The sequence below is a fragment of the Macaca nemestrina genome, chromosome 4 (genome assembly GCF_043159975.1).
Source record: "Macaca nemestrina isolate mMacNem1 chromosome 4, mMacNem.hap1, whole genome shotgun sequence".
In the NCBI taxonomy this organism is placed as follows: Eukaryota; Metazoa; Chordata; class Mammalia; order Primates; family Cercopithecidae; genus Macaca; species Macaca nemestrina.
Genome location: NC_092128.1, coordinates 63815490 through 63843341, shown reverse-complemented (window position 1 = coordinate 63843341; position 27852 = coordinate 63815490). Strand labels below are relative to the sequence as shown.

At 34.2% G+C, this 27852-nt stretch overlaps 2 protein-coding genes across 2 annotated transcripts in view; one reads left to right on the top strand and one right to left on the bottom strand.

The window, feature by feature from the left end:
- Positions 1-27852, top strand: part of LOC105475417 (semaphorin 3A) — a 539208-nt gene that overhangs the window by 146587 nt on the left and 364769 nt on the right. The gene's annotated exons all lie outside the window — the stretch shown is intronic.
- LOC112425501 (large ribosomal subunit protein eL39-like) lies at positions 483-27096 on the bottom strand. The gene is made up of 2 exons (XM_071094130.1): positions 27047-27096; positions 483-835 (listed from the first exon to the last, which is right to left on the bottom strand). Exons 1-2 carry the CDS (start codon positions 27094-27096, stop codon positions 622-624), a joined length of 264 nt encoding a protein of 87 aa, XP_070950231.1. The 3' UTR covers positions 483-621.

Here is a 27852-nt window from a genome sequence, read left to right as displayed (position 1 = left end):
TTGAAAGTAATGTCAAAAAATCTATACTGAGTGTATGGACAAACATTTCCATTTGAATGAATTGCAGTGCCAGGAATAACCATATTCTGATATAATAAATATTTTGCATAAGTATTAATGTATTTTTGTAAAGTCAAATTACTTCCTTCTTTAAATAATGTCTATACGAATATTACAAATTTTCTTTTTTTTTTTTTTTCCTGAGACAAGGTGTCACTCAATTGCCCAGATTGGAGTGCAGCAGCGTGATAATAGCTCACTGCAAAGCCTCAATCTCCTGGGATCAAGTGATCCTCCCATCTCAGCCTCCTGAGTAGCTAGGAATACAGGTGCATGTCACCACATGTGACTATTTTTTTGTTTGCTTGTTTTGTTTTGTTTTTCATAGAAACGAAGTCTTCTTATGTTCCTCAGGCTTGTTTTATTTATTTATTTATTTATTTGAAATGAAAGGCCTCACATATTTATTACTGGACCCAGCCAACCAACACATTCATAATAGGTTCAGAGAGGAAAATACGTCGAACTCTCCAGAGAGTGGTGACAGTTTCAGTTTGATATGGTAATGTGATCGCGACCTTCAGACAGCACAAATATATGTGCCATCTCATGTGTAATTCCTTATACACCCAGCTTGGTTCTTCTCCAATGTCTCCTTTTGGAGTTGTACCTTATTTTATTTCCAGTTTTCATCCGAATCCACAGGGGAATGGGACGATTTTGCTTTTGTTTCTTGGCCAGGAATCGCTTAATCCTGAAAGTCTTGTGAGAAGACGTGGCGAGAAGTGGAGGCAAGAACACACCACGATGGCGGAGAAAGGAAAAGAGCCTCAGGCTTGTTTTAAACTCCTGAGCTCAAGTGATCCTCTCCTCTCCCCTCCGCCTTCCAAAGTGCTGAGATTACAGGAGTGAGCCCCTGCGCCCAGCCACAATTTTTCTATTTGTATCATGAGTTAGCCCTCCTCTCCCCATCCATATTGCTAATTTTATATTGATATCTCCACTTGGCTGTCTCATAGCACCTCAGCTATTTCTCAAAGCCGGTTTACCCTCACTAGACACTTTTCCCTTAGAGAGTCAGCATTTGGCAGAATTTGAAGCAGGATTCCATAATCACTCAGTATTTAGTTTTAGAAACTGGCTGAATTAAATTACGTTTAAGTTTTCTAGCTGCCTAGCTCAGTTATACGCAATTTAATGCAGTCATAGGCAATTCAATCAATTTGCATTCATTAATTTCCCATATGGTCCACCCTACAAATCTTTCAAAAAATTATATTGGATTATAATCACCCTATGATTAGATTTTCCATTGTTTTCAGTTGCCAACAGGACAAAGTTTAAACTCCTATACATGGAATCCAATACACTCACAATTCAACTACCATTTATAATTCCAGTTTCACCCCTTTCTGCCTCTACTCCTCAAGAGTAAGTATAATTTGGTAGTCAAGTTTGTGGGCGTCTGAGTTCAGATATATTTATTCCTTTGCTATTCATTCATGCAAATTTTACTAAAATGCTCTAATGCTTAGTTTGAGCATTTGGAACACTCTGGTGTACGAATTTTAGTGGTAACAGCAGTGCATACATGATATGCTTGTGAGAATTAAGTGAAAGTGTACATTTCAAAGCATACTTGGTAAATGCTCATTAAATACTTGTTATTTGTATTATTCAATCATAAGTAGCTGCTTAAAATTTCAAAAATACACTAAGCACAATCAGGAGGCCATAATTTTGCTCACATAGTTTGCACTGCCTATAGTGTTCTTTGCCATTCATGCGCTTCCTGAAATTTTTGTCTAGCACAAAATCCTTCATCTCTATAATTCCTTACCCACTGTCTACAGGTAGAATTATTATTTTCTTCTTTTGCATTCTCATAACTCATTGTTTATTCCCCAATTTTAAGAATAATATTAGCAACTAATTATTTATACACGTAATTGCCAACCATAGTAAATAGTGTGTTTGTTCAAGAGATGTGGAAAATTTACAACTGAAGCAAGTCTATTGAAAAACACGTACACACACACGCGCGCATGCACACGTGCATAAGGTTCTCCTTATTCCTGCATTTGTAGACCTCTTATTTTCCCTGAAATGTTCATTTACTTGAAAAATATAATTTGAAGGCCTATATTCCTCTGAATTATTTTTAATCTCAATTTTCATTTAATTCATTTGAACATAGAGATTCTTGTGTTCATGACCTTCATCGTGTAGATGTTAAATAAACAATCACAAAAATATGATTGTAACTTTTAATAGTAAAGTAAAAAAATTCTATAGTGGCAAGTGTGGCGGCTCACACCTGTAATCCCAGGACTTCGGGAGGCCAAGGCAGGCAGATCACCTGAGGTCAGGAGTTTGAGACCAGCCTCACCAACATGGAGAAACCCCATCTCTACTAAAAATACCAAATTATCCAGGCATGGTGGTGCATGCCTGTAATCCCAGCTACTCAGGAGGCTGAGGCAGGAGAATTGCTTGAATCCGGGAGGCAAAGGTTGCAGTGAGACAAGATCATGCCATTGCACTCTTGCCTGGACAACAAGGGCTAAACTCCATTAAAAATGTATATAAAAAAAAATAAAAATAAATATATATATATATATTATAGTGGCAAGGAACAAATGAATCTGACTTGATAATTTAGGAAAGGCTTCACTGAGTTGAGATGACATGTGAAGAATGAGTAGAAAGTAATTGATTTGGAGGGGAGAAGGCAGGGTGGGCAAAGATTCTAAAGCGTGAGGGGCATAAACTCCTAAAAGCAGCACCAGAAGTTTTTAGTTAAAAAGGTGGTCTTGGCCGGGCGCAGTGGCTCAAGCCTGTAATCCCAGCACTTTGGGAGGCCGAGACGGGCGGATCACGAGGTCAGGAGATCGAGACCATCCTGGCTAACACGGTGAAACCCCGTCTCTACTAAAAAAAAAATACAAAAAACTAGCCGGGTGAGGTGGCGGGCGCCTGTAGTCCCAGCTACTCGGGAGGCTGAGGCAGGAGAATGGCGGGAACCCGGGAGGCGGAGCTTGCAGTGAGCTGAGATCTGGCCACTGCACTCCAGCCTGGGCGACAGAGCGAGACTCCGTCTCAAAAAAAAAAAAAAAAAAAAAAAAAAAAGGTGGTCTCTGCAGTCATACTGCTGATTTCAAAGTCTGAAAGGGGGAACATGCTGGGATATGTAGCTAACATGACTGGATTTGTAGATTTAAAAGTCACTTTAGCAGAAAGCAGTGTGGAGACTACATTAAAGGACAACTACAGTGAATGTGATAATAAAGAGGCTATTTCAGTCACCCAGATTTGAGATGATGAAGGGTGAAGGCTTAGATAGATACTGTCAGGGCAGAAATAGAGACAAAGAGGGAATCAAGAACTACTCAGAAAGTATTATTCACAGGACCTGCTGATGGAATGAATGTTGGATGGAAAAGAATACAGGGGAAATAATGACTCCTAGGTTTCAGACAACTAGATTTATGAACGAGTGTAAGAATCAGAATGTTGACAACTTGCTTGTGATTTACTTTTTAATTTAGAAAAAAATTATCTTAATGACTTGGAATTTAATGACATTTCCTAAAAGGTGGAAAAACTAATCTTACCCTGAAATATTCTTTGAAGATGATAAAACAAACATACAGAGAACAACTCGAAAACAATATTTGAATCTCCAATATTTCACACAAAAGAAATGTTTAATAAATGGTACTAGATGAATTTCTTAGTTGGATACACTCTCATGCTAACAGCCTGAACAAGGGATAGTACAGAGTATGTGCATACCATATGGTTGATGTTGTGGTAAATCACTTCTACATGAAGTGTAGCAGAAACTTTACTTGTTAAATTATTCCACTGATATGCTTGAAAAGCTAATTTTGAGGAATTCATTTATCTGTTTTTCTTTATTTTGATTTGTACATGGAAATATAACCATCGCCAAGATTAATCCTATCAGAAGAATTGAAATTTCCCTTTCACATTCCAAATATTTTTATGGAGGATTATTATTAATTACTATTTTGTTTTTATGCATCATTATATTTTCACTGAGAAATGTAAATATTTTCTCCAAAAATATAAATCTATCAAATATGTAAATAAATGCATCAGAGTATATATATTAAAAAGTATATAAGCATACTTTGATGTATTTGATGTACATATAGTTATTTTGATGCATTTTTTTTTTCCGAGATGGAGTTTTGCTCTTATTGCCCAGGCTGGAGTGCAAGTGGTGTGATCTAGGCTCACTGCAACCTCTGCCTCCTGGGTTCAAGTGATTCTCCTGCCCCAGCGTCCTGAGTAGCTGGAATTACAGGCGTACACCACTACTCCCAGCTAATATTTTGTATTTTTAGTAGAGATGGTGTTTCATCATGTTGGCCAGGCTGGTCTCGAACTCCTGACCTCAGGTGATCCACCTGCCTCAGCCTCCCGAAGTGCTGGGATTACAGGCGTGAGCCACCACACTAAGCCTTTTGATGCATTTTCATCAGAAATGTTGAAACAATTACAAATTGATTAATAGCATAGCTAACCTGACACGAATATTCTCAAAGTATTTATATCTATATCCATCTAGATAAATTCATTCTGAATTTAGTGTGATTCTATGGCTAAACTGAATTCAAAATTACTAGAGTTGAAAAATATCTTTTAATTACATGCTATGATCAATCAAGAAATAGAGATACCTTTGAATTATTAATCTCTTCTAACATATTATTTTAAAATCTACCCAGGAAAATGTCACCTTCTCAAATTTCCTCTTACAAGCGTTGAGAATCATAGTTTATAATAATCACACTTTAAGAAATTGTAAAAATATATTAACTATTTCTTTTTCTTTATAGGAACTAAATAATCTTGTCATAAATATCACTACATCACAGTATGGTAATTTTACAAAATATCCTTTTTGGGCAAAGCTAAAATTCATTAAATTTTCTTTCTAAAGTAATGTTTTTAATCCTCCATGACTGGTTTATTTCTAAAGTGACTTCAAATATTCTATGTGATGATTTGAGGATTATAATTTTTCCCCAATGTATGTGAATAAAATAGTTTTATGAGCTTGAAAAATTTTTTAGGATTACCATCATTAATATGTTCCTTAAAGATGTTACATGTATGAATGATCATGTTAAAGCTTTGAAAATTGTTTTTGGAACTGAGAAAATGACACACTGTTGAGCTCTACTTCACGGAATTCTTTTTACTGTACTTATCAAGGAAAAAATGAAATTTAAGCAGAATCTCAGAATGTTTTGCCCTTACGGTTAATTGTATAAATGGAACCCAAATGCCCCAATCAAAATAACCACCCTTATATTCTCCAACTCCAGACCTTATGTACTCAGAACCACAATGATGGGGGAAAGTTTTACAAACATTCTTTAAGTCACCATACCCTTTCCACAGTTCTTGCCAAACTTCTACACAGTAGGAACTATGAAAATGAGTGCCAAACCCTCACGTTCCTGATATAGCTTCCAACAGCTGCAAACCCTTAAGTTTCAAGTGCAGCTGCCTTGAACAGAAATATTGAAGGGACCCACAAAGGCAGATACACCAATTACATATGTTCTATAACTTTCGAGCAATAATAAGAATATGTGGTTATATTAAGGCCATTAGACAGGAGGGAAATTGCACAAGCAGTCTCTAATTGACCTTGCAAAGAGAGTCTGATCTCTCTTATTGTGCCTCTATTAGTCCCCAAAACATCTACTTTTGTTAGGATTATATATTTTTTCAACACACAAGCCCACACCAAATAGAGGGCAATTATATTGATTCAGTTAGTGCCCATGCTTTGATTTGTAATTTTCCAAGGGCACACCATTTGAACAGTTAATTCCTGAAAAGCCTAAAGCAATTCCTGGCACTAAATTAATACTACAGATCCAATATATGGGATATATATATATATACCAAATTGGAGAATGGAACCTACCACAGACATCTGAGCTATAACATACAAAAACAAAGAGCAAATTCAAGTAAAACCTCACATCTGATGAAAATAACCTAAAACATGTTTTTGTTCCAATTTTTCAAAACTAGATTTGGCCATACAGTTCTCTTGTTCCCATCAGTGATTAAAACAAGTTCACTTAATATTTTAAAACTTTGTCCGTCTTCTTTTACGGAATGTTAGCAAACTACATTGGCAAATTGGTCTTTTATTCTTCCAGCTTCTAAATTTTTTCAGTTCAATGAACATTATTGACAAGGTCCATGTGAAGATAGAACTGGAATTTAAAGATTTTTGTTCTTGTATGGATGCAAGCTTTTCTAAATCCACATCTCTGTCATTTTAGTACCATTGTATTCATTTATGCCTAATCTCTGTGCCAAACTTCCTACTTCTTCAAATATTTATCCTTAGCTGCAAAGGAGTAATCCTGGAGTATTATAAATAAAGTCTGAGGGTAACTTAAATGCAAGGTGACACTAACATTTCTTTAAGCTCTTGGGCATCATAAATGTCAATCTATAAAACATTAAGAGTATTACCATTTTAATAATCTACTCTTATTGTCTATCCTAATGCAAGAGTGGGGTGATGCAAAAATTTGGGAGGAATGTAATTCTAAACAATTATTTAATTTATGGTTTAACTTCCTCCTCAACCCACATTTTGGTTATAGTTAAAATGATATGGAAGCACACAGATTTTTATTACTCTAGCTATCTTAATGGGTTTCTTTTTCTCTTCTGTATTACATAAGAACATAATTCGTATTCATTTCATATGTACTGACCCCTTATTGGGATATATGGAACATTCTCCACTATTTTATTTATATATATGCATATATACACATATACTCTATTATATATATATACATACACACACACATATACTCAGTATATGCACGCACTTATATAGGTATATGTGTATAGAGATATGTGTGTGTATATATATGTATAAGTGTGTATAACATTATGATAAAAGTCTTTATGTGGAGGCTTTTGTTAAACTTTGGATAACATAAAGCTTTTTTTAGACCTTTGGTAAGACTTTATGTCCCTGACCAGTGGGGTTTATCATTCAACTTGTATTTGAAATGTTCTCCTCCCAGATATAGCACTGCTTTCTGAAATTTATTGTTGAGAAACATTTCTTGCAAGGCAATTCTGTCTGCTTTTGTTCTTTCTTTGAGAATGCTTTGGGGCTACATGTAGATCAAGACGAGCATGTGCCAACTCTCTTTCCCACACCAAGTGGAGTGAAAAGTATGACCTCAAACCCCAGCTGCACAAAGCATTTAAGGATCTAGGGAGATTCTTTATCAAGGAGTTTCCAATAATCAAGAATGCAAGCTTGCTTCATTGAGATCTCAACACAATGATCCCTCCTTCTAAAGCCTTTTTGTGTTAAATTGAATTTGAATCCATTCCTTGGTGAACTTTAATCTTGAGCTAATTATGACTCAGTGCTCCTCTGGCTCAGTAGTCTTCTGCAGCTTGGGATATGTTTTGAAACACTGCCAGAAGAATGCAGTGATGGATTGTTAGCCAAACAGCACATTGGAAGATGAGAACTACCTGTCTTCTCTGGGTATGACTTTATTTTCTCATCAGATGCCTGCTTTAAGCTATGGAAAATATAGAAGTATATGTGAACATGGGTCTCTGTGCATTTTTCGTGCATTTATGTATATATTACACATGCATCAACAAAAATGTGCTAGGCACAGTAAAACATAGTTTCAATGTTTTTCTTGCCAGGTCTTTGGGAATTTATTGGCATATGGCATAAAAATAACAATGAATTATTGTTAAAAATAACTAAAATTTGTTAATGCTGTGTGCCAGACACTCCTAATTTCTTCATGTTAATCCTCATATCAATACTATGAATTGACACTATTTAATTCTGTTTTGAAGGTGAGTTAACTGAGTCTTAAGGAGTTTAAGTTACTTGTCCAAAGTCATCTGGTGAGCTAGGATTCAAACCCAGGCAATCTGCATAATATTCCTTCCTAACCACAACACTGATCTAGTTCTGCAGTAAAAATAACTTGAAGTCTAGGAAGGTGTTGGCATGATATAGATAACCATGTTATTCTTAGAAAAATTATATTTAAGTTAGACTTCCTGAAGGAAATTGAGAAATAGTACATAATTTTTTCATACTTCAACCTAGACAGACTATTTTACAAGATTACAAGACATGCTACTTTACTTAGTAAAGTGTACATGCATGAATGTAGATACAGATGTAATTGGAATATGTATCAATCTCTCATAGCCTTACTTGGGGATGTTTCTTGCTGATGAATTCTTCTATTGGAACCTAGCTTTGTGTGCCTGTACTGATAACAAGGCGTTCCTGGCATTCTGGTTCCTCCTCCTTCAGTACATTTCTCCCACAGGCTCACAGAACACTGTCCTACTGTATGTAGATAAAATGGAGGTTGTGAAATGCAGTTCATGTTTTCATTCTTGCTTTGACTGAACATCTGCTCACCCAAGACCAGCTTTTTTTAGTTCCATCTACTCATTACTATGGTTACCATAGTATATACACTATTTTAGGCCTGTATCTATTGGCGTGTGGCCATTCTCTCTGGGGGGAAAAAAGAAGAAGTTTTCCAGAGCCAAACTGGCCTTCTATTCAGTAAATATGGTAATTTTTGCCTATGCTAAGTTTCAGCCCCTCCCCTGTCCTTTTATGTTTGGTGTTCTTCTGTTTAGAAAAGGATCTTTCCATCCAACATTTTTTGTGTGGATTTAACCACACATTTTCTACTTAATTAACTCCTCTGTTTTGAAAAGTTTCCTCTTAATTGCACTCATAGAAGGTTTGTTTCTATAGTCATTGTAATATTTAAATGTGACAGTTGCCTGCTTATATTCTTCTAAATATGGTGTCTAGGAAGAAGGTGCTCTGATATTTTTTAAAGAAGATCTTGCTGTTACTGGATTGTAGCTACACTATAGACCTGTGTTGTCCAATATTATAAATACCAAGTAGCCACATGTGGCATCTGAGTTCTTAAACTGGACTAATCTGGGTTGAAATGTATAGATTTTGAAGACAAAATAAGAAAAAAAAAACATGAAATATCTCAATAAATTTTAAATTATTACACACTGAAATAATACTTTAGTAGATATATTAAGTAAAATAAAATCTACTATTAAAGTTCCTTTCACCTTTTATTTTTTTTTAATGTGACTGCTAGGAAATTTAAAATTAAATATGTAGCTCACATTGTATTTCAAATAGGCAGGGCTTCTTTAGACCACTTCTGAAATTTGAGATAATGTCAGTAAACAAAATTAGTTAGTATATTCACTCTTTAAGGTCATACGTTCATTCTTATTGTTAATTATAACTCCTTTGCTTTAGATGCCACTCCGTAGTTCATAAATGTCTGTCGTTTAAAGATAACATGATCAAATTCCCAAAGAAAATGTGAATTGCATAATCTTCACTTTTCAGCAAGAACTAAACATATTGTGTGTGTATATGACAGATATTTAGATCTCTCTTTCGCTGCCACTTTCTCTCACACACACACATCACAATTTCTTAGTTGGACTAATAAAGTATTATCTTCCACAACTATAACCTATATTTGCTAATGTAAAAATATCTTTTTTATGAGGGAATGACCCTTCATACTCAAAATATAAATACAAAATATCTGAGGAATAAAGACGCAAAATTTGTAAAACTCATGTTTTTTTGTTATAAAAGTAGTGTGATCCGTCATTATACCAAGACCCATTGAAATTATGTACAATTACATGTATTTTATAAGCCTATTACCTTTAAGTTCTACTTGCAACAGACATTCCTAATAAATTAATAGTGGAGAAAAATACAAAAATCAATAGGAAATTCTAGTAATTTAGAGAATTTGTCCTCCCTATCTTACAGAATAGATTCAAAGTATTTCAAATAATTGAAATTTTTAAGGGTGAATTCATATCAGTAAGGAAATATTAAAATATTTATAGTAGAAAGTATATACAGCATATTAGAAATTGTAATAAATTTTTAAAAGAGTTTTACACAAAATGTCAAAATAAAACGATTATTCTTTTTTTTTTTTTTGAGGGCATGAGTCTAAGCAGAAAATGAGGGGGCGGTCTAAGTAGAAAATGAGGGGTGGGACTTAGGGGGAAATAGAAGAGGAAGGACCGCGGAAGAGCCAGGGAGCAGGGCCAGGAGGAAAGGGTGGGAATGGTGGGAGGGCAGAGGGTGTGAGTGAGAGGGAAACAAGAGAGAAGATGGAGGGGTGAAAAGTGGATCGAGACAGGAGGGAAGAAGCAAGGGGGGCAAGTGGAAGGGCAGGTAGCAAAAGGGAGGATCGAGGTTGTGGAAAAGAAGATGGGGGTGACCAGGAGGCAGCAGATTAAGGGAGAAATAGGAAACAAGACAGAGGATGGGAAGGTGGCAAGAAGCGAGGGCCAGGTCCAGGGAAGAGCAAGACGGGAAGCAAGGAGGAAAAGTGAGGAAACAGTTGGAGGAAGAGGGCAGGAAATAAGGGGAAGAATGGAGGGCTAAAATTATTTTATTACAAGCCATTAGTTTAATAAAATATTTTTATTATTTATTTAATTATACATTGTAAATAGTCTAGTTTTCTGGAAACTTTTCTCATCCATAAAATCTCATCTCAGGTTATATGAAATTAGATTGAAATTCATGAGGTAAATTATAGATTATGAAAGTAGAGATTAACTTTAGAATTTAATTATAAAAATATGTTCATTGTTACTCTGAAATCTTCATTACATAAAATTTATAAATATATTTATGAAAACAAAATTTATAGAATAGCAAATATATAAATGGAAAATAAATTTTTATTCCAAAATATTTACTTTTAAAAAGATCAATTCGGAGATTTGCAATTATGTAGACAGAACTTAAACTAGCAGTGATCAAAGTTTAGTTTGTGATTACTTATTGCGTTTTAGATGATTAACTTTTAAGAAAAAAACTATTGTTTTTAGTATTTAGTCAATTGTAAGAAAAGAAAGACATGGATATATACCATTACTTTTCAGTACATTTCGTGGACTTTAAGAATATGACAAAAATCTGTTAAATATAGGATATAGCACAATCCAGAAAGTAAAAACTACATCTCTTCAGTGCATTCAGATTAAATTTCTTGCAATGGAACACAATGTAGTATGGCAAATTCAAGAGTAATTTCCCTTTAAAATTTGAAAATAACCTCCCTGATGCCCCAAGGCTGAGAATTCATTTAAATTATAACAGATATTTAGTAACTTTGTATGTATACCATATGTCTTGGTTAAAAGTCACAAGCTGAAAACAAAAGAGAAAAGTGTCAGTGCTCATAGGCATTACACCTTTGAAAATGTCCTTCCTTAAAACATTTCAAAATTAGCATATTTATCAGATTATGTTCTTTCTTATCTTAGAACTGTATTTTTCTTCATTTCAATTTTTCTTTGGAAAGTAGAGTACATCCTGGCAAGCTAGAGCAGTTTGAAATTTTGAAATAATAATAAAGTACTCCTTGGTATCATTCTATTAACTAAAGCCACCCTCCTCACCTCATTGTGTTGTTTCTTTGCTTGTTTTAGTTTCCTCTATGTGTACTAAGCATTATGGTAAAGAAGTAAATGATGAGGCTAAAGACTCTAGAGTCAGTGTTGTAGAAAAGCTTCAATATCATTATGGTCAAGTTAGAGTGTTACTGAGTTGGAATACTAGCCAACTAGCATTCCAACTAGTATTAAGGAATACTTTCTTCCTTGTGTTGCATTTTGTACAATCTAGGGGAAGTGAAAACACCAACTTAGGGAGTGTCAAGGGAGCTCTTAAAGTTTTTTTGTGATAAAAATCTTGGTAGGTGCTTCAACTGAGGATTTTGGAAGATAGCAAGTTTTAAAAGCAATTTCTAATTTGACACAAGAATTACGAAGTTACTATTGTCATTTTTCACATCTTATATAAGACATGCTCCATCGTGACCAGCAATTTCACGAAAATAGTATCAATAGAGGTAACTAAAGAACTAATGAAGTGACTCCCTAAATCAAGTCCTGATATATTATTAATGATAAGAGTCTTAGCTGGAATCAAGACTCTTTATAGAATGAGATTGCATTATTTCAGTTCCTTATCCTAAATGATAAAATGATTTATAACTCTGAAATGTTAAGTCACTACATTGATAATATGTATGTAATAAGTCGAGACATGTAAACAATAACATATTTCAGTGTAGCAAACTTAATAAAGATACTGAATGTTTTAATATAGTCAAGAATGTGAACATTTACTCTGGGGTAAGAACTAATAAATAGTGTTAAAAGATTTTTTTTCTATGCCTTTTAAATAAAGCACAGATTTATATGTGTGTGTGTGTCTGTGTGTGTGTGTATACACACACATACATTTCAACTCATCAGTGCCTTGGATTGATGTCACGGCCACATGTTAAAGCTGTGTTCTTTTAACTACCACACTAAATTGCCATTGAAAAAAACAAGGATTAGTTTCTTCAGATTAGGACGATTTTAAATTGTCTTTTCTCAATTTTATCCTTTAAGTGTAGACTTACAGTAAAGAATGAACAGATGTTAACTTGTCTTGCCATTTAGATTTCTGCAGACTACTCTCCAAGACTTCCTAGACTAGAATTAAGAACATCTCTTTTCATTGGTGGTGTATCCAGTGATGGGCACTGTGAAAAATAAAAAGAGGTAGATTACATATACATGAAAAATAATTCATAATAATTTGCAATCACATTGATGACATTTTAATATTAAGCAAATATAATGCTTTTTTTTTCTGGAAATGAGTCATTGAGACTTAGAATTTTGGATTTATTTGTAATATCCTGATAGGAACATCTGCTGTGAGCCACTCCATATTTACATATCACATGATTTAATGAACTATGTAGTCTCCAGATCCTTTGTTGGAACTCTCTCTGAAGGATATATATAGCTGAATAATGTGAAAAAAATAATAATAACTAATGAGGAAGACAACTGAATCCTGCTTATGATAATTTTGTGAATAAGCTGAAAGAAATGACTACAAGTCAGGACTTTTACTTTTTTAGATTGATGTGCTCATTCATGCAAATTATATTTTTCCACTGTGCCAGAACATTTCATTAATAAAAGGGAAATACCTGATTGCCAGTGGGGTTGAACAGTCTCTCATCCACATTTCTATTTTACTCCAGCAGATTGGACTTTCCTGCCTTCCATTTCCCCCTTTTCTGTCACAAAAAGAGCATGCTCACATGCATACACGCACGCACACAGACTTCATTCTCTCTTATTACTTGCCAGCTGTAATGCCAAAATGCCAAGGTCTAAAATGTTTTTTTTTTTTCCCCAAACAGCAGCAGCAGCCACATCTGGACCTGTGAAACTTTAATCTTGGCTGGTTTCCTTCTTTTTCTTTATGGCCTTCCAGGCACCTGTGGACGTCCTGTATATACACAATGACATCAAACCATAGTTGGAAATCTGATTCTCTTGGTATAATGAACAATGATTAGTTAGAAGCATATAAAACCACAAAATGCTAGTAATAAAGAACAATTTCAATGAATTGTAGATAAGGGGCAATGAAAACTTAAAAATTAAGTGAATTTAAAACAGTTAATGTAACTAGAATCACCTGAATCTTTCTTTTTCAAACTTTATTATAAAATTATGTGTTGGGATTAAAAGCAGAAACTCAACAGTCTTTGTTTAAGGTAAAAAGCTCTTGTCATAAAACAGTAAGCCTTGATTTTAAGCTAAAAAAATACTTTGGGAGAAAGCCAAAAATTCTTCCAAATACCCTTGGCAAATTCTTTAGTCATCTAAGATGTCCTTTTGTGATCCAGATTGAATGGCTTCAAAGTGGGGTTTGGAGATTACTCAGAAAAGCAATCAATAGTTCCAAAAATAAAACCATGTCTGTCACAGGTATTGACTACTTGAAACTTCATTCAGTACATTTCTACATAGATCATGACATTCAAATATAAAACCTGGGATACTGACTTTGATCTATAAAAACAGTGTATGATTCTTTCCTTTCTTTCCATGGCATGGAATCCTTGGTTTATGTCTTAGATGCCTTGGCTAGCCACCCTCAGATATGCATATCAAAGAGATAGATATAGGACATTATCCATTTCTATACTTTTCATCCTCTTTGATTTAATAAAATCCAAACCATTCTTATCTCAGAATATGAGGAAAGGACCGTTGCAGACATTAGCATATGCTTCATGGAGGAGTTGAAATATTTTTTTTAAAAAAGTGCTTGTAGAATTCTAAAATACCTAGTCATTTAAGCATGCAAAAAAATAAATAAAAAACCACTACCCTATCCCATGTACTACAGGGGGGAAAAAGTGATAGAAAGTCAATTGTAGATGACTATTTTGGGTGGTAAAGCAAAAATAAACTAGGTAATACCCTTGCAGTGATAAGACAAATGAAAATGTACATGTGCCTTTCTACTTTATGTCCTCACCATCTCTGCCACTGGTATCTTCCAAATGTTTACTATGATATTCATCGAAACACATGAACTTCATTGGAAACATTTAAGTCAGTAGATCTTACTACTTAAATGCATATGATAATTTATTACTTTTTTTACTTGTTTCAGAGTTTGATATTATAATTCCTAATTGTTCAGGAGGCACATTTAAAAAGTCATTTTTCTCACCCATACTTTACTTTTGAGATAATTATCAACTTCACTTTTGAAGTGTGCTATGAAAATACCTAATAATGCAATCTATTTTTTTTTAAGTTCACTTTTATTTTAAGTTCAGGGGTACATGTGCAGGTTTGTTATATAGGTAAAAATGAGCAATGAGACATATCCAGGATATAAAATATTTATTTCTGCTAAGTATAAGCCAATGATGCCTTAAAATATATTGCACATAACTGGCCTTGCCTTTATTTTACTTACGTTATTGGTTATGAGAATCTGTGTTTTCTAGATTATGCCTTCGTCTTTGCTTATTATGTAAAAGTGTCGGGCATCTGATATGGATTATTATGATTGGCCCAAAATCACTATTATTGAATTAATCATATAGTGGAACACATCAATTAAACCAGCAGTTACAAGCCCTAAGTTGGCCAGAAAAATAATACCATAAAATTTTGCAGTGTGGGACTGTAATTTATTTCAAGGCCAGAGAGCAAGAAGAGAAGTGCAAGTATGTAATATAAAATAACACAGCTTTTGAAATTATACATTGTGTTCCCTCTTATTTTGCACTAAATGTTTATTTTAATTTTCAATTTGAAAATATAATGTAACACTATATTTTATAAGGGTATAGTAAGCAAAACTACAGCCTCCATCTTATTTTAGAATCTCATTGTTGTTCACTTGGATATTATAATAGTCACATGATCTAATTGTTCAGTCTTTCTTCTAGGTCTCCGGGGGACTGTCCTTCCTAAAATTTTGATATGTGCATGTTTCTTCTTTGATTACAATCTTCCTCAAATCTTTTGCCATGACCACACATGTCAATCTTTTTGGCTTCCCTGGGCCACATTGGAAGAAGAATTTTCTTGGACCACATGTAAAATACATTAACACTAACAATAATTAATGAACTAAAATAAAATAAAATAAAATAAAGACCAGGCATAATGTGGTGATATCCACGACCACATTTAAGCAAAAAGGTTCTCACATTCAAAGGGTTGGACCTGGCTGAATGACAACATCTCAAAACTCATCTTTGTCCAACTTGTTTCATTAAAATGTCTGGTTTGAAACAGAAAATTGTATGTAATGTCTTGAACACTCAATGTTTTACTGCCTTCATGCCTTTATACATAATGTTACCTCTGCCAAAATGTCTTTGATTTCTCTTAACCCCCTTCACGGCATCCTCATTTGCTTGATGCAGTCGGGTTTTTTTCTTAAAAGTTCCAGGTTTTAATGTAGATGACAGGTTGATGGGTGCACCAAACCACCATGGCCCATGTATACCTATGTAACAAACCGGCACGTTCTGCACATATATCCCGAACTTAAAGTATAATAACAATAATAAATAAATAAATGAATAAAAAGTTCCAGGTTGAAAATGACCTCTGTTAGGAAATTATCTGTGAGAGGAAGTTGAAATTATTTCCCAGATAGTGTGTATAACTCTGTGTCTGTGATTCAGTTAAATTTTTGCATTTCTTTCCGTCATGTATTTGTATGCCTTTCCCTCCTATGGGAATTTGAGTTCCTTTTCTGCTGAGACTGAATTTCCTTCACAACTGTGTTTCTAGTAGTATCTTGTAGAGGCCCCAAATCCTTAGAAAATATTTGTTGAATGAACAAAGGAAGGAAGTGAGTCAAAATGAATAAAAGTCAATACAATAAAAGATATTTTCATTCTGTATAAATTTACCATGGGTTGTTGAAATAGATCAGTTATAATCAACTGATTCAATGTAAATAAGAGTCTATCTCATCAAAAGGAAAACCTTCAAATATTTTATGCATTACAAGCAACGTTGCATTTTTCAAAGATATTTTTCTCCTATAAGAAGCTTCTTGTTCTAAAAATTACTGTCTATTTTGTCTCTCTTCCCTTCTATCTCCTGCTCTTTCATTTTCTTTCTCTTTTACTGTTTCTTTCTTTCAAGAACTGAACATTTATGTTATATCAGAACTTTCTCTAGGACACGGTGTTAAAGGGGTCATTCATGTTTACATATGTTTATCAAGTGGTATTGTACAATGCAAATGAGTATTATGAAATGTAAAGATGAGAACACTAAAATAGTTTTTCCCACATAAGTCTGCCAAAAATAATAACTGACTTATCTTATTTCCAGTCCTTATTCATTTGATTCATTTTGTGTTTTCTGAGTAATATTCCTAAAGATTTACACTGGCTTTTAAAAAATAATTTAAAAACACACTTATTTGTACAAAAGAAATTATATGCGACCCAACAAAATTGATTATTGAAAGGTAAATGGAGGCACTTATAAAGATTTAATTCATAAACTCAAAATTGTATTCTGTCAACCATTATCCCAATAAGTTAGAGCACACTATAAATTATCTTTCTGTTTGATTGTGTGGAAAATATATGCAAATATTACATTACATTGTTGCCATTAATCCTAGTTTACATTTTAACTCTGGCTAAAAAATCTAGCAAAAAGGAAAACAGCCTTACGATTATCCATTTAACAAAGAGACCGTGTTCCATAGCTGCTTTTCTATATTGAAGCTTGCATCATTTGCATGCTTTTATGCTTGAAATCTGTGATGAAACGTCACATTACTTGCATGTAGCTAGCAGTAGTGAAAGTTATAAAATTGGAGCTAGTTCAAAAAAATGCTACTTTGAAAAATTAAACATTCTGTAAAAAAAGATGGTTATAATATACAATTCATAATTTTATAGATTTTTTAAAGATCTCATATACAAATCCTGAGAGATCTTATAAAAATCAAGAATGATTTTGCATGCTGTCATGAATTCCGTTAGAAATTACACATGCTCGGCCGGGCGCGGTGGCTCAAGCCTGTAATCCCAGGACTTTGGGAGGTCGAGGCGGGTGGATCACGAGGTCAGGAGATCGAGACCATCCTGGCTAACATGGTGAAACCCCGTCTCTACTAAAAATACAAAAAAAAATTAGCCGGGCGCGGTTGTGGGCGCCTGTAGTCCCAGCTACTCGGAGGCTGAGGCGGGAGAATGGCGTGAACCCGGGAGGTGGAGCTTGCAGTGAGCCGAGATCGCGCCACTGCACTCCAGCCTGGGCGACAGAGCGAGACTCCGTCTCAAAAAAAAAAAAAAAAAAAAAAAAGAAATTACACATGCTCTTTGATAGTACCTTGCTATATGTGAAAAAATCCTAGTATAATTCTTGGCATATATCAATGGCTCATCATTTCCCACTACCTTTGCCTACCTGCTTTTCTTTCTCTCACTACCTCCCTTTCTCTCTTTTTCCTTTCCTTCCTAGCATTTTTTTCACCCTTTCCCCATCATGACTACTTCATTTTACATGAAGTGCCTCCTGATTATTTCAATGAAAACTGACTACCTGCTTTCTGACTGTCATTGAACATAACCAATGACCTAGAATTAAGTTATTTTACGTATTTTATTTTGAAAGATCTTTTGGAATTCTCTCATATGCAAATTTGCACCTCTCTGAAAATATTGTGAATCTATTAAGAGTAGCGATAAACTCGTCAACAGATTTTGCATATTTCAGACAACCTATTATTTCCTCCTATACATTTAAGTTCCTTATAGATTCTGGGTATTAAACCTTTGTTATGTGCATAGTTTGCAAATATTTTATCCCATTTTGTATGTTGTCTGTTTATTCTGTTAGTTTCTTTTGCTGTGAAGAAGCTCTTAAATTTAATTAGATCCCATTTGTCAATTTTTGCTTTTGTTGTGATTGCTTTTGGTTTCTTTGTCATGAAATCTTTGCCCATGCCTATGTTCATGATGATATTGCCTAGGTTGTCTTCCAGGATTTTTATAGTTTTGGGTTTTACATTTAAGTCTTTAATCCATCTTGAGTTAAGTTTTGTATATGGTGCAAGGAAGAGGTCCAACATCAGTCTACTGCGTATGGCTAGTCAGCTATCCCAGCACCATTTATTGAATAGGGAGTCTTTTCCCTATTGCTTGTTTTTGTCAAACTATCATTTTAAAAACAGGTCTATGATATTGTGCCTGTAACAGCCTTCTAGACTATTTTCAACACAAGGATAAATTTTTATATCATATAAATTTTCACAAAACTAAAAAATAATCATCAAACTAATATGCATAAAATATTTATTAAATACATACCACTTATAAATTCAATTTTTCACAAGGAATTTTACAAAATAAAATTAGTCACTCTGTATCTTTTCTGAAACTGTGATTTACCCATGGGTTTTAGGTATATATTCAAAAACCCAAATCAGTCAAAAGCAAATAATTCAAGAAAATATTTATTGTTTATGCTTCATAAATCACTTAACTTTGGTTTGTATTTTTCTCCCATACTATAGAATTAATCAATTTAGAATTTGATCAGAAATACTTATTTAACCGTTATCACTATGAATGACCTTGCATAGGCAACCAACATGCATCTTTCCTCTAAACTATTGTAAAAGCTCTCTAAATTATCTCCATGCTTGCACCGGCAGCTCTATAGTCCATACTCCACCATGTTGCCAGAGTGGTTCTTTTAAAGTAGGCCAGATCACAGAGGAATATTATTTAGCCATAAAGAGAAGAGCATCTTGCCGATTTTTATAACATGGATGAAACTGAAAGACATTATGATAAGTGAAATAAGCCTGACAGAGAAAGACAAATACTGTATGATCTCTCTTACATGTGGAATCTGAAAAGGTAAACTCACAGAAGCTGAGAGCAGAACAGCGGATACTAGTGTTTGAGGGTGGGGAAATGGGGAGATGTTGGCCAGAGGATACAAATGTTCTGTTATAAGATAAACAAGTTCTGGTGATTTAAATTACAGCATAAGTGGTGATGGATGTGTTAATCTGATTGTGATAATCATTAAACAATGTATATGTATATTGAATAACATCATTGTGTTCCTTGAATATATTCAATCTTTACTGGATAATTAAATATTTTATTCTCTAAAATAAAATAAAATGTGGCAAATCATACCACTCCTCTGCTCAAAACCTTGCAAACACAAGTTTCCTCATGGCCTGCCTATTCCTTGATGGTCTACAAGACTCTTGGTGGTTATACTCCCTCATATGTCTCTGATCTCCTCTGCCATCTGTCCCCTGGCTCGGGCCACTGCAGCCACACAGCCTTCCTTGCTACTCCTAGAATACTTCCTCCTGTATACTTTGAGTCTCTTCTGTCTCAGATTCAGACATCCTGTGGCAGATTTTCTGTCTTCATTCAGATCTTTGTGCAAATGTGACCTTTCCAGAGAAGTTCTCCCTGACCTTCCAATCTAAAACAGCACCTCTCATCACTCTCTTTTTTGTCCTACTTCGGTAGTATTTTTTTAAAATCATAATTTGATTGTTTGGTTGATTAGTTGATTGTCTATTTCTTCTCACTTGAATGTAAGTTTTATAGGAGCAGGAACTTCATGTATCCATTACTGTAACTTCAGAGTTCAGAACCCTGCTCCATACTTGACCCAACTAAACAACTGTTTAAAAAATATGTAGATAGATAGATAGATAGATAGATAGATAGATAGATGATAGATAGATAGATAGATAGATAGATAGATAGATAGATAGATAGATAGAGATATACATTCTCCATTGTGACAGGTCTGTAGGTCTGTTATTTAAAAAGACAAATATAAGTTATGGTATATATAGCATTTATTCTGTTAGACACCACTTGTTTTCATGCTTCATATTATATAAAGTATCTTTTTGTCTTTCCTTTTGAATGTAAGGTCTTTGAGGGGCAGAGTGGGTTGAATCTACCGAATTATAGTGTTTTCTACAATACCACACATGCCTTATACATTTTATCAATCAATAAGTATTTGTTCAATGTTGAAAGAATGAAGTTATTTTTATGATTAATGATTATACTCTAGTCTGTTTTTTTTCCATTTTCACCTATGTATCATAGTCTATTCAGCTAAGCATATTTTGTTATGTATTTTTCACAAGAATAGAAATGATTTTTAAAACCATGTGCTTCATAATAAATTGAAGTCTCTTTGCAAAATAAATTCAGACTTTATTTTGAATTTTCTTGTTAAAGGTAAAAAAAGTACATATTTTGTTATCTAGAATTCTAATTTGATAAAATATGATTGCCAATGTATATATAATTACCATTTTGCTATCTATCAGCCAAAAACAGCATTTGTTTTGTTTCAGCCATATGTTCTTTTCTTTTTGCTTTATGACAGTCTTGTTTTTGTTCATTCATTGGAGCTGGCAGATAACTTTGGAATTCCGAAGCCAATTCAGCATTAACTTTATATCCATGACCAATGTCAAATCTGAACTCTGTCTAATAGAAATATTGAGTAATCTCATGTTAATCTTCTCTGTGTAACAGTTTTGACTTGCACTAATCAACAAGATTTGAATGGAAACTCCAATAGATTACTCTGGTCCTATAGAGTTTGCTTTTGAAGGAAACCATCCTATGGATTTATCCCACCCACCTAAGTCAGGCTGCTGTAGCTCAACAATATTTGAAAGGTCTTCACACACACTGTAATTTTTTAAAATCCTTGACTTTGTGCCAAAAATTTAAATTGGCTCTGCCATCACACTGCTAAACATTAGTTCTTCAGATAATTTTATTTATTTACACGTTTTGACATTGTGTTGATTTACCATTTATTTTAACAACTAGGAAAGGTAATACATAATTACAAACTTTCAAACACTTTATTGTAAACCACATTTAAAAACTAAAATATGCTACTCTTTAGAAGAGAATAAACAGATTTATATATGATTTTAAAGTCACAAAGAAAGATGTTTGATGTAAATATTTCTATTTTGCAGATGTACTATAACAAAGAAAAATTCATGGGATATTACTTTCTGTCTGTTACAATATCAGAAAATTAAATTCTAAATTAAAAAATAAAATCCTCAGCCTGTGTTGCATAAACCTTGAATGATGGTAATCAACCATGATGCATGACTAAGGCGCACATCTGTCCATATGATTTATGACAGAATATAATCAGAGAATAAGCTTTCCATTTTTAAAGAACTATAGTTCATTGTAAGAAGGGGTCATATTTAGCATGGAAGAAGTTTTGTTTTTTTTTTACTTTATACTATTTCTTCCAGGTTTTCCCTATGTTTCCACTCAAAATTGACTCGTTTTCACTTTGCAAGTACCCCCTTGTGAACTTCTGCTCAGGAAATGGCATGATTTCTCTTCATCAGAGAAGTGTTTTCTTTATAAGAAAGGAATAGTACTTACGTTCTGCTTTAGCTGAAGGTGATCTGTCTGTCATATGTGGCATACTTGATTATGTAGTGATTAGTGACAAAAAACATGCAGATTAAGAGATTTGCTAACATGAATATTAGCAAACTTTAGCAACCCTACCACAGTGAATTGCATCTTTTGAAGAGGAAATCAAGTACTCTTGAGTATTGATACTTTTGATTGACATAAATATTAAACTATAGAACAAAATGCACAATAAGTTTAATTAATATCAATCTATTGGTAGCTGATCTTCAGAGATCATTAAAGGAAGCATTGTTGTTAATACTTACGGAGCATTTATTATCCATTTAATCATAGTATTTGATCATGTTCATTTAAATAGTGATTTATTTATTTTTATTTTTTATTTTTTATTATTTTTTTTTTTTTTGAGACAGAGTCTCGCTTTGTCGCCCAGGCTGGAGTGCAGTGGCCGGATCTCAGCTCACTGCAAGCTCCGCCTCCCGGGTTTACGCCATTCTCCTGCCTCAGCCTCCTGAGTAGCTGGGACTACAGGCGCCCACCACCTCGCCCGGCTAGTTTTTTGTATTTTTAGTAGAGACGGGGTTTCACCATATTAGCCAGGATGGTCTCGATCTCCTGACCTCGTGACCGCCCGTCTTGGCCTCCCAAAGTCCTGGGATTACAGGCTTGAGCCACCGCGCCCGGCCTAAATAGTGATTTAATCTTCATTATAAACTGACAAGGGGTGTACTATTATTTTCCTCACTTTACAGGGTAAAAAATGAAGGCCACAGTTGTGGTTGTTTGCCAAATTTTGTCCAGTGAATGCAATGGTAGAATCAAGTTTCCAGTCTAGGCAGTGTGGCTCTACTGGATACACACATACCTGCCGTGCTATTCTCCCTCAGTATTAGAAATGGAAGTCCCTCTTCTCAAATGCAAAGTCCTTCAAGAAGTCTGTATGGAGTTTAAACATGACTGATGTGATTTCACATTTTTTAAATCCTCAAATAATATTTTTTGTATCTTTCTAAAAAGTTATGTTTTCCGTGACAATAATTGTATGAGTCTGTTCTCACGCTGCTGCTGAAGACACACCTGAGACTTATAATTTATAATGGAAAGAGGTTTAAATGACTCACAGTTCCACATGGCTGGGGAGGCCTCCCAATCATGGCAGAAGATGAAGGAAGAGCAAAGGGACATCTTACATAGCAGCAGGCAAGAGAGAGAGCTTGTGCAGGGAACTCCCATTTATAAAACCATCAGATCTCGTGGAACGTATTCACTACCACGAGAGAACAGCATAGGGGAAACTGCTCCCATGATTCAATTATCTCCACCTGGCCCTGCCCTTGACACATGGGGATTATTACAATTCAGGGTGAGATTTGGTTGGGGACATAGCTAAGCCACATCCATAATTAAAATATGAATGATGATAACAGTGAGAAAATAAGTGTATTTTATTGTGAGATGCTTGTGACAGGCATTTGTTCTACAAGTATTAATTCATTTAATTCTCACAACACTATGGAGTAAGTAGTATGCTATGCTTTGGCTCTGTGTCCCCGCCCAAATCACACTTTGAATTGTAACCCTCATAATCTACATATGTCGAGGGCGGAAACTGGTGGGAGGTAATGGAATCACGGCGGGAGTTTCCCCCATGCTGTTCTCATGATAGTGAGTTCTCATGACATCTGATGGTTTTATAAGTGTTTGACATTTCCCCTACTTGCACTCATTCTCCATCCTGGCACCTGTGATGAGGTGACTTCTGCCATGATAAGTTTTCTGAGACCTCCCTAGCCATGCAGAACTGTGAGTCAATTAAACCTCTTTTCTTTTTCTTTATAAATTGTGCAGTCTCAGGTATTTCCTTTTTTTTTTTTTTTTTTTTTTTTTTTTTTTTTTTTTTTTTTTTTACATAGTCTCGCTCTGTCGCCCAGGCTGGAGTGCAGTGGTGTGATCTCAGCTCACTGCAACCTCCGCCTCCCAGGTTCATGCAATTCACCTGCCTCAGCCTCCCAAGTAGCTGAGACTAAAGGTATTGCCACCATGCCTGGCTAATTTTTTGTATTTTTAGTAGAGACAGGGTTTCACTGTGTTAGCCAGGATGGTCTCGATCTCCTGACCTCGTGATCTGTCTGCCTTGGCATCCCAAGTGCTGTGATCACAGGCGTGAGCCCACTGGTATTTCTTCGTAGCAATGTGAGAAAGGACTAGTACATAGTATTGCTATGTATTAGTATCATTTTACATACAATTAAACTAAGGTCACATAACTGGTTAGTTGCAGAGTAATTACATCAACCCAGGCAGTCTGGTCTTAGATCTTGTGTATTTTACTTTCTTATGCTTATTGCTGAGTTTGCTGTGGAGAGAGATGGTGTTATATTTAGTCTCTGTTGAACTTTCATAAAGTACTATCCTAACATTTTAATTTTAGTGATAATTATAGTTCATTTTGTTTCACAAATCATGTAATGTACTTGGAAAAACATACAATAAAGAGCAGTTTTCATGAATAAATATTTGTTGAGTTAAATCTGCAATGATACAGTTAAAGTTAACCAAAATAGAGAACTAACAATTATGATATGGGATTAGAATTATCAACTGGATTTAGATTTACAAACTATGTGTTCTTCTCTATACATTGTGTCCAAATCACTTGATTTTTTTCAAGGTAAACTAAGATTTAGAAAACTGTGATTGTAATTAAACTTATTATCAAATAAGAACTGTTTCCTAAAGTCAACAACAAAGAATAAAATTCAGCTAAATACATATTGGACTAATATGAGGTAATTCACCAAATTTGGCCACAATATATTTAAAACACCAGTGAGTCAAACATTTTCATATATCTTATCATTTCATCTTCACAATAATTCTGCATGAAAATTACTATCATACTCATTTTACAAAAGAAAGAAAGAAGGCACAGAGAGATTAAGCAACCTGCACTAATGTAACACAGCAAGTAATTTGGAGAAATTTCATGTGATTTCAAATCTCCTACCCTCTCACTACATCATGACACTCCACATTGTATAATAATTGCAATTTGACGATTATACATAGTTTATATTTTTACAGTGAGATATAACCCATGTGCAGAAAAAAAATCATACCTAATTTATTTCTAAAGTACATTACAAACTTCCCTTCTATGACCAAAATGATCTAACAAAAATACCTTAAACTCTTTGTTTATTTTTGCAAATGAAATTGTATTTCACACGGCCTGGCACGGTGGCTCACACCTGTAATCCCATCACTTTGGGAGGCCAATGCAGGCGGATCACGAGGTCAGGAGATCGAGACCATCGTGGCTAACACGGTGAAACACCGTCTCTAGTAAAAATACAAAAAATTAGCCAGGTGTGGTGGTGGGCGCCTGTCGTCCCAGCTACTCGGGAGGCCGAAGCAGGAGAAAGGCGTGAACCCGGGAGGCAGAGCTTGCAGTGAGCCACGATTATGCCATTGCACTCCAGCCTGGGTGACAGAGTGAGACTCCGTCTCAAAAAAAAAAAAAAAAGAAATTCTATTTCACTTTTACTTTTTATAAATAATTCTACATTTCCAACGACATGCATTCAATAATATTATTAGTTGATGCTAGCAATATAAAATATATAATTAGGCTAGCATAGGAAACTACTTAGATTTTTTAAATAAACTTTTAGAAAATTTTGGAGGAATTCCTGCTGAAATTTAACTTTTTCATTGTACTGGAAGAAACGTATTATTTTAACTGTACCCTAATAGAGTAAGCAAAAATCCTATACACAGACGATTAATCTAAGATGGACAAAAAAGGCAATACATTATAATATTCGGAGACAAAAAATTATTTTCTTCTGGAAGGAAGGGGATTATTTTTTATATACACACACACACACACACACACAGAGATATATACATTTTTTACCAAATTATCTTGATGTGTGGTCAAGGGAATCAGTGTTTCCATTATCATAATTACAGTGTAGGCCCAGAAAGTAAGAAACAGAAGTGTGACATTTTCAGATATGGTAACAGATAAGTGATTCAACTGAAGTCCTTGCTATCAACTGGGCTCCTAGTTTGGGTTTAGCAACAAGAAATCATTTATTTTCTTGTCTTTGGCAGTGTGGTGAATTCTCTGAATCACTTCTTAGAATGGTGATATTGTTTAATGCATAATATAAAATACATAGTGTTACAAGGAAAATCCATTATATTGTGAAAATTATAAAAGTATTGAAAAATACAAATTTGTGTTTAGTAATACATGTGCTTTTTATTTAAATCATTAAATAAGAGGGTGTGGTGAAAGACCTGTTAATAACACAACTTTCAAAAAGTTGAGAGTATAAATGAGATTTTAAGATTTACAAAAGAAATATAATGTGATATGAAAATATCTGCAATGTATTTTGGTGATAATGTCACAGGTATTGCTAATGCCACTGTGGTTTGTTATTTATTTTTATAAATGAAGGAAATGCCAATCTTCAGTTAAATGTTATTTTAAAAAATTTCCAATGCAAGTTCATCCAGCAGGCAAATTTTACACGGAATTCTTGGTGGTCTGTGTATCTCCTGGCTAATAAGCCTTGGGATTCTTAGTAATTTTTACTGATGGAAGTTAAGGAAATTATTATGCCACTGAAGTAAATCCTTGATATAATCTACCTCTTTACCCCTTGCCCCCTTCCTGTTTGGTGCACCAGACTTACTCAACAAAAATGCATTTGTATTTTTTACAAAAATTGCCCTTTCTTAGAGCCTAGCATCAATGAGCTGAGCACTCTGGTCTGTTGATTCTTCCAGGTTTCCTTTTCCCTCTACATGTTCCTGATCACAACATTGATGCAAAGTCCACAGAGCCTCCTGATTAAGATCTGAATCTTTTCAATCAGGTTGAATAATTTTCTAATATTGTCACTGGTTATTCAATTTCATTGAGCTTTATCTCCCTCCATTTTCTTACCTGTACAGTGAATTAAAAACAACACACTCACTGAAACATTGTAAGTATGAAAATAATCAATAGGTATTAGGTGCTTTGAAAAGTCCTTGAATTACAATAAATGTCCAGTAAGAGTAGCTGCTGTTATTCTTACCTCCGTGCCTCCATGACTGATGCATGATGAATTACTACACTAATCGACATCTATGTAGTATATTAGGAGACAATAAGTCCCTTGAAATTAAGGTTACTGTTTCATTAGCCTTGTTTATTTGTGTTATCTGGTGTGTTTATATCATTTGTGATAGCCATTTACATAAATACATTAAGCAATGCATTCCCAAGACCATACCTAAATGTATAATCTGGGTATGATGGGATTGCATATTATCACCCAAGTCACAAGATAAGAGTGGCTGTTGAAAAATATTATTGAGCAATATAATTGTACAGGAAAGGCTTTTTATGCCCACTGATCCGTTGGCTCTATTCTATAAATCTCATTGAGTATAAAACAAATAAATCATTTATTCACACAAGTTATAAATACAGAATGTTTAATGGCTTCCTTATTTAGACTATGTTTCAAAATTGTCATCACAAATCATCATTCTTAAGTTAGTTGGTGATTATCAATTTGGCATTAACATGTAATAGCTAAAGCAATCATGGTACTAGATAGGAAAATGTATATTTTTATTTTTAAGTGCATATTTTTCTTTTATTTTAAATGTTTAAAAAGAACAATATTATACTAAAAGCCTAAGAATTTGTTATTGTTTATTAATTTTAATGGATTAAAAAATGGAGGCTTAGATATGACCTAAAAACATTCTAGGGACAACTCCCTCTTTTTTTGTTTTCTTTTGCTTATTTTATTATTCATGCTATTTTTATGGCATAACAATACACCAGTTGTTTCTAGATAAATTGAATTTTAAGAAACAATATACCTAAAAT